Raw genomic sequence first — 16730 nt, 5'->3', positions numbered from 1 at the left:
AGAGGGATGCATTGTTGTAACCAATGTAATATGTGTAGATTTATTTCTGTAGGGCCATATGTTAACGTGACTTCTTTTGATAGGACCCTTACTGTTCCTGGCTTTGTTAACTGCTGCACTCAGGGAGTTATATATATTGCATTGTGTTCCACCTGCAATGCTTTTTATATTGGCATGACGACTAGACAGTTAAAAATCCGGATAAGGGAACATCTGTATAGCATTAAAAAATGTGACAACACCAATGCTTTGTATAAGCATTCGATCAAATGTTCATCTTTTAGGAAGTTTTTATTTTCTATTCTTGAAGTCTGCAATAGGGACTTGAGAGGTGGGGATTTTAAAAATTATCTCATGAAACACATTGGCAGATTAAATTGAGATCTGATTGCCACCCTGGTATTAATGATTCCATCAACATCAAATGTTTTTTGAAATACCGTAAACTTAGAATTAATAAAAGTAATGATAATACATCATTTCATTTTTGAGCAATAATGGTACTGTCTCTTTAAATTTTGAATGTTTTTAGTAATTGTTTTATTGAACATGTGATGTTTGGGAGTAGATTTTAACTATATAAACCTGCTTTTTATTTTATTCTGTATTCTGATGAAGTCTTGCTAATAAAGGTTCTCATTTGCTGCTTCACCCTGGTTTTTGGATTATTAAGATTTGTTCTTGCCCCATTCAGTAGTTCTTTCAGAGCCCAAACAATTTAATAGAATGTTTTTTAAGACAGTTGTCATTTCACTGAACTATGTTTTGGCAAACTTTCATGACACCATCAGCACCACGTTTACTGATGCTAGACTGTCGTCTCTAAAACATACTTTAATGAGCCGTACCTTTCGGTACCTTTCAGGTGCATCTCATTACAAGAAATGTTCCTCATTATGACTCTTGAAAAGTTAATGTTCCTCAAAGTCCCACACTGAAATGGTCTGTCACACATTCAGTGTTACATATTTTTAACTGATATCCATGTTAACTAATACTGACTCATATTAATTCATCAAAATAATGCTTTATAAGTATAAAGTAACACATTTTAAGCACCATATGACCTTCCTAGTTATAGTTTTTAGTAAGCTGTAAGTAAATGTTTCACATTTTGCCCATTTGTTCTACATTATGAGAGGTAGTGTTCCACATTTGTGAGACAGAAAGTTGAGAGCTATGCACTGAACCACAAATGGGTGAAGATGAAAGTTTAAATAATCATCCTTTTCTCAGTGCAACAGGTTCCACCTCTAGTAACTGTGCATTACAAGCATTTAAGCCATGGGTCAGTAATGGGAGTCCCCATGTAGATCTAACTTCATCCTCTAAGCCATACTGACCTCTTATATGACCTGGTATTGGAATTAAGACTGAGCAGATGGTGCTTTGATAGATGTTCAGGCAGACTGTTTCCTGTTAACTATGTTGTAAACTGGACACAATATAAACAAGAAAAAGCTGTTGCTATATCACAACTTACAATCTTTTTTTTGTTTGTTTGTTTTAGATTGCAGTTTCTAAAATGTCAAAGAATGGCTTAAATTTCAACTTTAACATTTCATATAAACCTAGCACAACTACGGTTATTTCAAACTTGAAGGGGAAAAAATGATTCTCCTTCTTGAAAGCCATTTAAACCTGCCTTACTTAAATTCCTCTCGGTTTGCTATACTGACCCTCTGGTTATATGTGAGTTGTTAAACAGGTACAAGCAAATAATCTACAGGGCTAGAGCTGATAATTAATTGCAAAAAATGCAGTCATTATGAAATGCTAACCTGAAATGCAGTCTTTGAAACAAAACATGTATCATAAGGTACAACCTTGGGGAAAACATGATTTTTTAATACTTTTGGTCTTACTTTTAGGAATTTGCCAAAAAAAAAAAAAAAGAAGACAAACTCACATTCTCTATTAGCTCTAAGAGGTGTAGTGCTGCAAAGAATTCTGGAATCTATAGTTGCTGGCAGACTGCTACTACGGATGAGTCACAGTTGTGTGGTATATGTGAAACTATTCACTTCAGTGACCATACCAGTGTAATAAGGAAATGGAAAATGTAAGAAGGAGCACGGAGACCTGTTAGCGCAGGAACACATTTACAGGTATTCCCCCAGTAAGAGGCCTAGTTATGCACTCTGCATATGTATTTATACCATCAAAGTTTACATTCAAAGCTTACTCTCACAGAGTAAATGTCCACTTCCTTCACTCCTCCAACATAACCTCCAATTCTGACAACACTCATACATGACTGCCACACCATTTCCTTTCCCCACCAATCCTAACGTCACCTTACCAGCTCCTCCAAGGTTCCTGTTTCTCATACCTGACAACTTCAAGTATGCTTACTTCCTCTTTTTATATTTATTTCTGGAGAGTGCACTTTACCTTTGCAGATTCAGCTACTTGTGTCTTTCGGCTTTTCCCAGTTAGGGGTCGCCACAGCGGAACTCCGGTCCGCTAATGATTGGTAGTGGATTTTTACGTACCGGGTTACCAGCCCTGACGCACAACCTTCAACAAAGGCACGCCCCATTCACGTATGCCTCCATACAGAAGACGCTCTAGCTGAGAATCGAACGGGTCAACGTCTTGCTATGAGGCGACAACGCTACCGCAACACCACCTCCCTTAAAGAATTTTCTTAGTGTAGGTCAATTTATGTGAACAGTCTTTAATGTCTTCCTGACTAGTTTGTAATGTAAATCCCAATAACTGAATTTGTAGTATACATCTCTCTCTCTCTCTCTCATCATTATGTGTTTTCTGACTTCACTGTTTGCATTACTTTTGTAAACTGTTATGACTTGTACTGTAGCCCACAACTCACTGCCATTGTTTATTCAGTTCTTTGTCATTGTTTATATTACTTTCCTGAACAGAGCCTAAAATTGTCCCAGATGGATTAATGCTCCAGCCCAGTCAACAGATATAAATAAAGAGAGAGATAGGTAGGTAGGTAAACAGATAAAGAGAGAAAATTACTGCCATTTAAGCAGTCCACACAGTCTGACTAAAAACAGGACCAATAAGGCATACAACAGAGAAAGAGACTAGACTACATGGAAACTGGTAATATACACTCAGAAAGGTATAAACTGTATTGTGGAAGAGACAAACAACACAGCACACATCATAACATAATATTCTTTACAAGAGACATATTCACACATGTTCAAGCATTCTCTCATTCATAACAGCTGTCTCCTAAATATATAATACTAGTCTAATTTGTATTTAAAAATGTTTGGATCTTTTGGCTAATCGGGTATCTTCTGGTAATGAACGTTTACTCTTTTATTAATCTCTAGCTGAACCACCATTGTGTTCTAAACAGTGTTGATAACGGCCTAGAGCAAAAACCCAATAAGTACTTACTTAACAATCTAAGAACAAAGCCCCATCTGCTACACACTAAAACATTATTAATGAAGTGAATTCAGAGACCATCTAGAGTTTTAGACAGAACAAAAACACTGCCATCATTGAGCACATAGCTGCCATTGAGCAGAATCAAGGGGGAAGTTAGAAGGTATTTCTCTGTGGAACCAAATGTTATACAATATGAGTTGGAACCCCCTCCCCATTTTGCGTATGATTCCCCATTCAGATTATGCCTGCCCTAACAGGTCTATAAGTGAAGAAATAAGAAAAGGGAAACATTTCACAGAACACCCTTCTTCTCCAACGAGGAACGTTACCAAATCACACAGCAATATCATTTTCCTACTTTTTAACAGATGGCAGTGGGTGATCCCATATGACAATTACTTTACATTTTCTGTAATTTTTTTTTTTTTTTGTGGTTCACACAAAGCTTCTCTGCTGCCTGCATACTTTAACATTTATACAGTTTAGTGCATTATTTATAACACTCTGTGTCATTAATTATACAGGCCCTTGGCCACAATTATTTTACAGCCTGCCACAATAGATACAACGTTTTTTAGTTCTGTTTACATTTATCCATATTTCCTGTTTTTTAATAACCTTTGTAAATCATGTCACACACAATTGACTCTCTTTTGCTGTCATCACTTCAACTCCTTAAGTTACCCTCTACATAACTATTCCCTGTTTAGATGCTGGGCATCATATTGCTGTTCTAGTGTTTCCATGTATTTTTCGCTATGGTTAGGTACTTTCCAGTTATCTCTATGTTGCTCTTTATGTTCCATTTTTTTTCTTTTTTTCTTTTTCATTTTTTTGTCGCTGACAGTATTGAAAGCACTGCCATGTGGTCAGAAATTGAGTAACTTAAAGGACTGAACATACAGGCAATCAGATGAGGATTTTGTGAATTTAAGATGAGAGTAAGAAACCATCACTTTAATTCATATCATCAAAGGCCTTAAATCAGTTTTAGGTCTTTTCTTGTTTTTTATATAGTGATTCATTTAGGGACAGCATAGATATAGCAAGTGTGTTACTGAGATACTATAAATTGTTTGCAAATTATTACAAAAATGTATATTTATTGTGTTAATTGTGACATAAACCCATTTAAGGCTTAGAAATGTAATGTATGTGGTCACTGGGAAGATTAGTTTGTGCTAAACAGTTTAGCATTTAGGCAAGCAATAATGCCAGACAGAGTATATGTTATTATGTAAATAACAGCCTCACAGGGGTGTTCTGAGGCCCAATGCTGCACGTGAATGGCATCTATACCCCAAGAAGGGCATTATTTACACAATAACATACACCCTGGAGGACATTATTGTGGTTAGAGAATGGGATATATGTTATTTGTTTTGCAATTGTTTTTTTTAATTACTATAAATGTAATTTTATTAATTTTGATGTAAAATAGTTCCTCTGCCTATTGTTTCAAACTTGCTGTAGTATATACTGACAAAACCTAGGGGTTGAAGTCACTCAATAATGAGTTACATTTGAGTTTCAGACTTTATCACAGCTCTCAACTAATCAGGGACAAATCTCAACAGAATCTGGGACAAATTAAAAACTAATTAGGGACACTTTTAAAATACCAGTACTATTAATCTGAGACATTGACAGACTAAGAGAATGTGAATTAGTATACATTTTCTGAAGTAAAAATGTCTATAACTCTATTTATTGTTATTGTTTATTAAGTGTAATTCACCACTTTTTTTCCAAAAAGGACCCAGTTTTAGGAGGGATTAAGGTAAGCACAACTAAACTTTGAATCAAAATCAGGGGTGTCCCTGAAAACTAAGGGACAGGCAATAGGTATGGACTTCATACCCTTAAGAAAATGCATGTTAACATAAATGTTATTATAGAGATTTTCTAATTTTATGAGTGATATTTAAAATTTGTCCCCATTTTTGAGCCTTTGTCCCCTCATTATTTTAGCCTTTATCTAGATTTCTTGAGCTAACAGGTTGAGAGGCATGCATACCTGTTTGAAAGAGTTGCATCCACTGCTCGATCAATATCTCTCACACATACACTACGCACTTCCACTTTCATGCATGCAAGTACCCATACACTCATACATGCAGGCAGAAATATAAATACATATACACATGCACACACGCACACACGCACACACACACACACACACACACACACACACACACACACACACACACACACACACACACACACACACTTTTGTATTTTTTTATTATCTGTTTGTTTTAATTTTATACTCACTAAACAGAAAAAGTGCTGCTTAGCAAGTAAAAGAATGGATTGATAGCTGTCACTCACTTTTATGGACACATACACACACACACACACACACACACACACACACACACACACACACACACACACACACACACACACACACACACACACACACACACACACACACACACACACACACACACACACACACACACACACACACACACTTTTCTATTTTTTTTAACTTTTTAATTTTACACTCACTAAACAGCAAAAGAGCTGCATAGTGAGTGTAAAATAATGGAGGATGTACTTCATTTTATAGTCCGAGCGCCACAGCAGCTTAATATGCTGCCATGAAGCTGTGGACTCATTTTCAGTGGGCATTACCTGTACATTAACACCCTGCTGGAGAACATTCATGCTGCAATCAGAATGGCGATGTACAGGTCACCCATTCTCTAAATTTCTTTGTAACACATATTTTGCGAGATATGGATATTTGTTTTAGCTGAGGGGATACAACTAGATTTTGTCAAAAGGCACGGGATGTAGCTTTTGGAGGTACAAACTTTCACAGCACCATTGGAAATAATGAGACACTTTTTGTGACCTGTCCTTCATTGTAGGTTGTGAGACATCTTTGAAAAAAACAATCCAAACAAATAAAACAAAAATATGCTTTCGGGGGGGGGGGCTGATGGTATGGGAGCCAGCCTATGATCTTACACTCTGTTACTAGCAAAACTGACAGCAAGAGCTAAACGTGACTCAAAGAGGACAAACAATGTTAAGCGACACAATGGAAGATGCTGTGTACAGCTGTCTACCTGAAGATAGTACATGTTTCCATAGGGGAAGGGCAGGGTATGAGAAGAGCTTGGTCAAAGTGTAGATAGTAGAAAAAAAACAAATTGTCAGCTATCTACAGATAACTGCACATATTCTGCACAACCATAAGAAATTTAGTAGTCTACTATGCTTTCTGAAAACTTTCATGCCTGGCTATGCCAAGGCAAAAGAAAAAAAATACAGTATATAAAGTATATAAAAAGAGGTAACACATTGCAATAATGAAGTAAGGTGATACTATATTTAATATGTGAACTTGGAAACGGATCAGCACTTGCAATTAGAACTCAACAATACATTATGTATTTCCCTTTGGGAAAACTCAGTTCCCACTAATTACCACACTGATGGTATCCCACTGAGCACTGAAGGCGTTATAAGAGATCTGGGGACACAAGCTGACAGCAACCTCTCCTTCAACCATCACATTGCCACTGTGGTCAGAAAGTCCTTCTATGTGGCACATCTCATTACCAAGGGTTTTGCATCCAGGAAGAAAGAGGTCATCATCTCTCTCTATACTTCCCTCATTAGACCAATAATCTGTATAATGCCCCATTTGGCATGTACCACACTAAACACCTGCAACAGCTGGAAAGGCCACAAAAGTACCTCACAAAGAGGATTCTAGGCCTTAAACTCATGCCCTACATGGAAAGACTCAAAAACTCCAGCTTTTCTCTGTCTCATATCGTCTATTAAGAGGTGATCCCTGCTTGACTTACAAAGCCATGTCTGACCCAGCCCTGTTAGAAATTTTACACCTAATGAAATCCCAATCCCTCCCCACCACATGCTCCAGGGACCTCAACCTCATTACCACAATCAACAGAACATGCTGGAGGGACAGGTTCATAACTCAGAGATAGCCCACGCTGTGGAACAGACTTCCCATACATGTCAAGCAGAGCACTCCACTGGCCCTTTTCAAGAGAAATCTTGACGAGTAGATGGTAAATAGAAAGTTCACCCTAGGAATCACTCCAGTGGTTCTACTTGATAGATGCATTAGGAACTAACAGTGGCATGATGCCAGGGCACTTAATGGGCTAGGCTTGTAAAGGGTCCAGGGGCATTGGCCTAGTACACACCCTTTCTATGAACCTATGTATGAACATGGCATTTTGTGCAGACATTTACTTTTTATTACAGTGCTGATTTCAGACTGGGCCTCCCTATCCCCCAAAGCCTGATGTCTCAGGCTAAAGCCCGTTGCACTTCTAAGAAGGAATCACAGGAGTTACAGTACATTCCAAACAGTGTACACTGACAGGTTTCTCTAACATAATAAAAATGACTAACCTTGTCCACGAAATATAAAGCTTCGGTTTCCACGCTGCCAAGTCATGTGCTCAAATCCCAGTAGCGTGGTATCAACTCGTAGGCTCTGCCCACTTTTCCAGACTCGGTAGGTGTCACTAGGGCAGATCTTGGAAACTAGAGGTACTAAGAAACCAAATAAATAAGTGAGTCACTTTAATGATGCTGTTATCTCATTGCTTTTCCATAAACAAAACTTTAACACTTATACGTCAATTCCAATCATGCAATAAAACCTCAAAGGGTAAAAAATAATGAACTGTATTTTCAATCTAGTAATATAATATACAGCCTGCACAGAAAACTAATATTGCACTCAGAAAATACTTATTCCTTACCTCCTGTATGCAGGCATGCGCTTATGTTGCCTAGACTTATAAACATTTGCTACACATACATGTAATAAAATACTTTAAGACAAAACTGAATAAATATAACTATTTCATCACAGATTAATCACACTTAATGGTCCTGTTGTTTATTTATCGCCACTGTCACCTGGGGTAGTTCACCAGCTCTGTGGTTCAAAGGTTAGACTGCAACCCAAGCAACCAGGATTCGACTAACAACTCGGGCTCTGGAGAAGCTATCCAGGGAGGGTAAGAGTGAACAGTAAATGCCATCCCACCCACTCTGAGGAAATAGGGCAGCCCAGACTGATGTAATACTGGCACTCAGCAGAGGCTGTTTGTCAAGGAGGAAGTCAATGTAAGGACTGGGGCATAAAGCAGTGAGGTGTATGTGATGGCAAAGGATAACGTAGCTGTCAATCCACTTGCAGAGTGTCTGCTTGGCAAATGCAAATCCTTTCTTCCCTGAAGCAAAGGAGATGAACAGCTGGTCAGTCTTCCTGATCTCAAACACCCAATTCAAATAATGCCTGAGCTGACAGTGGTCATCCAGAGAATGAATGGTCATTTCTCTTCTGGTTTTTGCTCCCAAAAAGGAAACTGGGAGATGAACAAAATAAATTAGAGACAGCTTGGAAACCACATTTACAAGGAAGTAAAGGTACATTCTAATGGACACCTAATGCTTGGGAAAGATATGATTCCCTAGGCACAGAGAGAATGACCATCATGGAGACAGTCCTAGGCATACTTGATCAACAAGCTTCAAAACAAGCTCAAACTGCAGAAGGACAAGCCTGTTGATCAAATATTCTTCAAAGAGGATGAACATGCAGTAATCTTCTAAGGAACTGCTTGACCAGCTGGACCAGAGTTGTGCCCTCCTCAAGGTAATGGTGTAGAGAAAGAGTTGACACTTGCACGCTTATGATGGAAGCACTGAGTTCTGAATTATACATGCACCTGATACAGTTTAGGATCCCCTGTAAACTGAATGAGTGAGGATATGCTGGGTAATCCTGCCTGGAATAAGAACCGGTTCAGCTTGGAGGTATAGTTCTGCTGAATGAAAGGCTCCTAAAGGAGTCTATAGCAGTAGCCAGGCTATAAGGCAGAGCCAGTTGTCACCCCGACCATAGGGGTATCTTTGGCTTGGTTTGGATTGGGTGAGTTTCCTGTTTTGTCAGGAATCTAAGTACCTGAAGTTGCACCCTTCTCAACCACCAGGGATTAAGAAGAATGAGTTGTGGTCTTTCTTTCCTACACCTTGAAGTGAAATGGGGAATCAGCAAAAATGGCAGGAAAGTGTACAGAAATCTATAATAACATGGGATGGAGGACATATCCACTGTTATTTCACCACTGCTCTCCTGTATTGAGGAGAAGATAGTAAGGGCCACATTCTTTTGGTTAACGAAAAGGTTGATTGCTAGTGTGCTCAACTTCTGGAACACTTGGATATGGCATGGACTTTGAATCTGTATCGCCAAGAATGGACTGCAGAAGCAGCTCAGCATCACATATTAGGCAAACTGAGGCTCCTGGAATCAAGCCCAGGACTGCTGCATGGTTGATGCCTAACAGTAGCTTATCTAGGGAGGGTGAGGCAGACAACTTCCCTGGACACAAAGTGTTCAGGGGGAGTGATAGGATGATTCCATTGCTCTTTAATGCATACCAGCATTGCATTTGTGATCAAACCTGAGCACCGTAGTGCTTTGTGTGTGGTCTAAATTGTAGCAAATGCTTGCTACATTGTAGTAAGAAGTTTGTTACAGTTTAAAAGAAAAAAAAAAAAAAAAGAAGGAGGGTCAGGGACAGGGTGCAGACAGGGGACCTGATTGGCACCTACATTTCAGAAGCTCCAGGTACCCAATCATGGGCTTTTTGGGGGTGGTTTTTTTTTTTGTACTTCCATTGAAGAGCTGGGGCAGGATTAGGGAAGGGGCATGTACCTGGCCACCTGGTTGGTGTGCCAACAGAAGGAGCATCCATTTTTTGTGTGCTTGTTTTTTTTTTGTTTGTTTTAATTCTAAACCTTGAGGCAGGAGGGTGGGTGGCAGGGCACAGATACAGGACTTGAGTGGCTTCTCTATTTCTGTAGCCCTGGTACCTAATTGCAGACCTTTTTTGCAGGGGGGAGGATTGGGTATTGTCTGTAGGAAGCCAGAGAGGTGCAGGTTGAGCCAGCTATGCCACTGATGACTAGCAGCACATGGGAAGAGTGCTGTTAGTTAAAAATGGATAATATTGATCCCTCTCTCAATGGAAGAACCACACTCCTTGATTCATGTGTGGGATTAGATACCTCCCCGCTTCATAAGAGAAGCCTATTTTGTCAGACTCTGTGATGGTTGCTGATACAGAAAGGGAAGACTGACCAAGACATAAGGGTAATAGACTGCAACTCTAAGACAGGTGGACAAGGATCTGCCCTTGTAGCCACTAACACCTTACAGTCCACTGCAACACTTGCATTTTCAATGGCACAAAGAAGATCATGGCAGCCTTCAAATTCAAAAGATGCAGTAGAACCTAGGCTCTGTATTCTGCCTTTAATCATGTGACCAAAGCCATGATCTAATGGGCATCTGCAAGGGCAGAAACAATTAACAATGGAGGATGCACAGCTCCATACCTGTAAAGGCTATCCTCTGCACAGCTCCATACCTATAAAGGCTATCCTCTGCACAGCTCCATACCTGTAAAGGCTATCCTCTGCACAGCTCCATACCTATAAAGGCTATCCTCTGCACAGCTCCATACCTGTAAAGGCTATCCTCTGCACAGCTCCATACCTATAAAGGCTATCCTCTGCACAGCTCCATACCTGTAAAGGCTATCCTCTGCACAGCTCCATACCTATAAAGGCTATCCTCTGAGCAGGAATCAAAGAGAACTTCTCAGTTTATGGTGACTGTCACAGGGATGGTACCAAGGAAGCATCCACCACTTGGGCATTTCCTAGGATACACTTGATGGTAATACCAGAGCTCATCTGTCCAGGTAGAAGAGCAACCAAAGATTCGCCTTCAGCATATCTTCAGCCACTGTAGCCAACACTTTAGCAGAAACCATGGGCATTGCAGAATGTCCAGACTGTAATACCTTACCCTGAAAGTGATGCCTAGTCAGCCTAAACGAGAGGAATCTCATGCATGGCCTACAAACAATGATGTGCCAAAAGGCACCAACATGTCCAACAGCACCATCCAGGTACCATAATGAAGTTAAGGCACAAATCCCTGCTGGTAGTCCATTTGAAACTAGATGTAGAGCTGAGGTGTGGAACAGAATGGAAATATTCTATTCCATTTAGAAGCTGTGCCTGTTCTAATAGCTCCACTGAGATGGACTGATAAACAGGCAAAGCTGTTACAGGGGAGGACTTAAGAGCTCCAGCATATGGCTAAAAATGACCATATCTAGGACCCATTGGTCTTTTGCAATGATTATCCAGATTAGAGAAAACCTATAGTACCCCGTTCTCACAGGTAGTCCCAGACCAGTCAATTTCTGCTGTATCACTTTCAATGGGGCCACCCCTGTGACTTATTAAATAAAGTACAAGGCAAATCTATGATAAAGGGGCTTTTTTTCCTCATTTTGTGGAGAGGAGAAAAACATGAAAGGAAAAAAGGGACATAAATTCCCTCAAAAATTATGATGGCCTGTTATTTATTTATTGCATTTGTTAACCAGGTAAATAGTTTGGTCTGGAGAACCTGTTTAGCCAGGATCTAGGAAACAAGTCAAATAAAATTATTGAAAATCACAAAGAAATATAACCAAATCAACCTATAAAACAGTTTATACAGTAAGTTCATAAAGGAATATGTATGAATAATGCATAAAAATGATCCAAATCAACCTATAAAACAGTTTATACAGTAAGTTCATAAAGGAATATGTATGAATAATGCATAAAAATGATAAATATAATATAACGTCAGGGCCAGTTCACGCAACCTTCATTATGTCACAATCATCTTCATGCAAAAATGTGACATCTGCAAACAACAAATTGCCTCACCCTCTCTGAAAACTATTTTGATAAAATGTGTTGCTTTTCAGTGTTCACAGCACTGTTAAATGAGTAGTCATCATACACAATGAAGCCCTCAAACTACTTTTTTTTTGTTTCCTCCTTACCTTTTCTCTTCTTCATAATGACTTCATGCCCTAAAGAAGCCACCTCCAAGCCATCACTAGTTCCCTTGTTGTCTGAATCCCCCTGATGACCCTGTGGTAATACACCATCTACACTACCAGTAGGAACCACCCCTGATGCTGTAAAAGAAGATAGCACTAGTGTCTTAAGAAGTACAGACACTTCAAACTTTATATCACCACTGAGCTCTGGGCTACTGAGAGCAAACCACCTTCCCTTAAATAATTATACCACTATTGCCACTACAAAAATCCATGAGGAACCTGCTGTAGGGAATGTGGTATCAGAACAGGAAAGCCTGGAATCTTCAGTGCAGTCAGAAGCCTGTCTGTCACAACAAAAGAACAACTACCACCCAGTTTGGTAATTTTGGTAGTGATATCTCTCTAGGAACTTCCACACCACCAGGCTTGAAATGATCAAGTCTGTTACAATCAAACCAAAATTTGACATCTGTATGATATTAAGAACTTTTTAAAACAGTCCAGTTTCCTCAAACTCATTACAGTGAATCCTCGAGTTATGAATACTATGAGCTCCCTCCCCACAGTTTTCAGTCATCTAGCATCACAGACAATGCAGCTAATTATTTCTAATAAACAGAGCACTACACCACGTTGAATGTATTCATCAACAATCTTAAGGCCTATAAAACAAGTCTGACCATCTGCTCAGATTGGCAAATGGTTCCTAATCTTTCTCAAGTCCACAGCATTAGAACAATGCTAGAGCAGCTCAGCACAGCCATATCTGTGGCAGTGGATAGATCAGTCTCTTAAATGGGACAGATAATTCATCATGCCTGCTAGAAGCAGCAAAAGCAAGAATACAATCACTCCAATGAGAAACATTCTGTCACATTTAGAACTTAGTAGCAGACACAGACACATACAACAATGGTGTTAAAATGTTCCAAAGTTATATCAAACACGTCTTCCAATTCCAAATGAATAACAGAACTAATTCATAGGTTCATAGGGTCATAGGTGTGTACTAGGCTAATGGCCCTGGGGCCTTTACAAGCCTAGCCATAGGATTACCCTGGCATAGTGCCACTCGACCTTAGTTCCCAGTACCTCTGTCGAGTAGAGCCACTGGAGTGATCCCCGGGGTGAACTTTCTGTTTCCCATCCACTCATCAAGATTTCTCTTGAAGAGGGTCAACGGAGTACTCTGCTTGACATGCATGGGAAGTCTGTTCCATAGCATGGGCAGTCTCTGGGTTATGAACCTATTCCTCCAGCTTGTTCTGTTGATTGTGGTAATGAAGTTGAGGTCTCTGGAGCGTGTGGTGTGGAGGGATTGAAATTTCTTTAGATGTAGCATTTCTAACAGAGCTGGGTCAGATATGGCTTTGTAAGTCAAGCAGAGATTGCCTCTAAGTAGGCGATATGATACAGAGAATATTTGGAATTTTTTGAGTCTGTCTATATAGGACAAGTGTTTAAGGCCTAGGATCCTCTTTGTGAGGTACTTTTGCGGCATATCCAGTTGTTGCAGGTGTTTAGTGAGGTACATGCCAAATAGGGCATTGTACTCAATGATTGGCCTAATGAGGGAAGAGTAGAGGGAGACAATGACCTCTTTCTTCCTGGATGCAAAACCCTTAGTAATGAGATGTGCCACATAGAAGGACTTTCTGACCACAGTGGCAATGTGGTGATCAAAAGAGAAGTTGCTGTCAACCTGTTCCCAGATCTCTTATAACACCTTCTGTGTTCAGTGGACTACCATCAATATGGTAATTTGTGGGAACCAGGTTTTTCCCAAAGGGAATGACTACACATATTTTGGCATTGAGCTTAAGGCCATGGTTCTGACAACAGTTGTTGGTCTCAGTGAAGCCATTCTGTAGGATGTCAACATCACTTAGGGAGTTAATAATAGCTCCCAACTTGCAATCGTCTGTGAACATTGTCAGCCAGAGTCCCTTCGTATTGGCCTGGACTTCAGAGAAGTAGATACCAAACAGGAGAGGACCCAGGACTGAACCCTGTGGGACTCCATTCGTGACTAGTCGGCAGTCTGACTTGGAGTCAGCTACTTTCACACTGTGGGTTCTATCTGTGAGCCAGTTTACAACCCACCTAGTGATATAGGGGTTGATTGCAAGCTTAGTGAGTTTTTCTATGATTCCTGAGTGGGGAATGGTATCAAAAGCCTTTTCCCAGATCAAGGTAGGCTGTATGAACCACCTTGCTTTCATACACAGCTCTGGTGACTGACTCAAAGAAATTGACCAAGTTGAGCAGGCATGATCTAACCTTCACAAAACCAAACTGTGTGGGATCCAGAGTTCGGAGATTCCCTATATCCTTGTTTATTAGGTTCATGATGATGCGTTCCATACCTTTGCATATCAGACTCATCAGGCTAATGGTGTGCTGGTTCCCAGGGTCTGTAGTCGCTCCTCTTTTGTGGAGAGAGATGTCAGTGCACCATTTGGTAGGGACAAAGCCTGATGTCCTCAAGTCAGATATCTTATTACAAGTTTTGCATCCAGGAAGAAAGAGGTCACTGTCTCCCTTTACTCTTCCTTTGTGTCCTCTAGTCAGATATTAAGGGGTTCCAAAAGTTCTTTATAAAATATAACTCTTTCAAGGTGTGACTCCTTATTGTGCCAAAGCAATTTATTTCATGAAAACACATATCTTTTGTAGCTGCACCAGTGACATCAGTGTAACACAGCATTGCATTCTCCATAACATTTTGGGAAGCATCAGGAGCACAGTCCACTGATCTGACACTGGAATAGTTAACACCTCTCAATCTCAACCAAAACGTGATTGGAGAAAGACAAATTCAGGGCCAATCGATGCCTCTGAAGCCACTTTTTCCATAATGTCTCCCTACAAATATTCTATTTTTCTGGGCTCCTTGAAAGGTCTGGTTCATCATTCATTGAACCAAAGTAGCAGCAGAACTGATCCAATCAGCATCAGCATCCAGGAATTCCATGGTGGTGTCATGTGTAACCACAATTTCCACTGTTCTTCTCTCCTCTTCCACTTGGATCTACCATCCTCCTTAATAGGAAATGCATGAACAGTGGCCGCACTGAAAAAAGTAGGGAAAGTTCCCCATCCAAATTACTCCTAGTCTGTATGAGTATTACTTCAGGTCTTCCCTAAAAATAGGCCATATCTTGTGTAACTGACTTGTTATAAATAAATATCCAGACTGATTCCAAAGAAGGAACTCCTCTGTGACAGATACCAAGAAAATCTATATGGAGCTACTCTTGAAAGGAAAGTCATAAGAAGACCAAGTTGTGCAGGCAAATATCTGCTAAAGCAGCACTTACGACATCAGTAGAGTGAAACTACAATGGACAGCCAGCTGTGTACAACAAAGGGATAAAGCCCTGACTGTAAACCCAAATGATCCAAGGTATGAGTAGTGGCCTGGGAAATGGCAGTGCAGGCCAGATAGGGCTAGAAATGAGTGACCAATGTTGGCTCACTGTTCTGGATGAAAGTGAAGTGTCTAATTCCTGTTACAGGACCACCATCTGAGAAACTGCCACATAAGCATGAATCCAACCAAGCAGTGTTTGCATTTCAGCAAAACATAGCAGGTATATGGAAACATGTATCCATCCTGGGATCATCATAGTGGGTACTGCACAGTATTGTCTGGTCAACAGTGAAAGTGTCAAGATGCTTACCATACAAAAATAAAAGTGTTTTCCAAGCATGATGCCATATCAAGACTACCCCCAATCCCCCTGACCTTCATATGGAATGTGAGGTAGGCACTTACAGGTGTCTTCTTCATGAGGGCAAAACAGACTTGTGGGCCAGAGGAAGAAGAGTCTAAGTGGATGATGATCAGAAGAAAGCAAGATAAAAGTAAATGTCACAATAGACACAAAAAATTCAAATGAGAAAACATTAAGACATCGGCTACTGAACCAAGGAATCCAGACAGCTCTCCAAAAATGTGGCCTAAAAGAGAGGATTGAAAATGGAAGAGGAGAGACAGTTATTTAAGGGTACACAAGTCCAGACTGGTAGAACAGCAAACCCTTCTGACAAACATATCCATTATGCTAGAGACTATTCAGAAAGAAGCTGATTAAATAATGGAACATCCAGGCTGTATCATAGGCCATTTAAATCATATAGGAACAAGCCCACAAATGATAGCATAGAAAGCTGAGTCATTCTGAGAAAGAACCTATACACACTGACCACCTTCTTGGAATAATCTACTATCTGGCTGACCTTGACCTCCAGTTGCAAAAATGGCATCTTTGAAATCAAAGTTCATAAAGGGATGACCTAAGGATCCTCTTCCTTCTTCCTCAAACAGTATCAATTTCTTCTGAAGAAAAGGTTGGGGAAGATTAAATCAGCATATGGAACACTTCATCAAGGTAAGGTCTTTCCACAGAGGATCACCAGATC

At 40.0% G+C, this 16730-nt stretch overlaps 1 protein-coding gene across 2 annotated transcripts in view; it reads right to left on the bottom strand.

The window, feature by feature from the left end:
- The window catches only part of ANKRD13B (ankyrin repeat domain 13B), a 1471566-nt gene that overhangs the window by 326918 nt on the left and 1127918 nt on the right, over positions 1-16730 (bottom strand). For both annotated transcript variants that reach the window (XM_044054460.1, XM_044054461.1), the window contains exon 5: positions 7783-7926. In XM_044054460.1, the coding sequence (XP_043910395.1) occupies positions 7783-7926 (144 nt within the window). The remainder of the gene's footprint in view (positions 1-7782; positions 7927-16730) is intronic.

The sequence above is a fragment of the Protopterus annectens genome, chromosome 13.part0 (genome assembly GCF_019279795.1).
Source record: "Protopterus annectens isolate FY-2018-M chromosome 13.part0, PAN1.0, whole genome shotgun sequence".
NCBI lineage: Eukaryota > Metazoa > Chordata > Ceratodontiformes > Protopteridae > Protopterus > Protopterus annectens.
The sequence above is the reverse complement of the archived record's forward strand: the minus strand, read 5'-3'. Positions and strand labels throughout refer to the sequence as shown.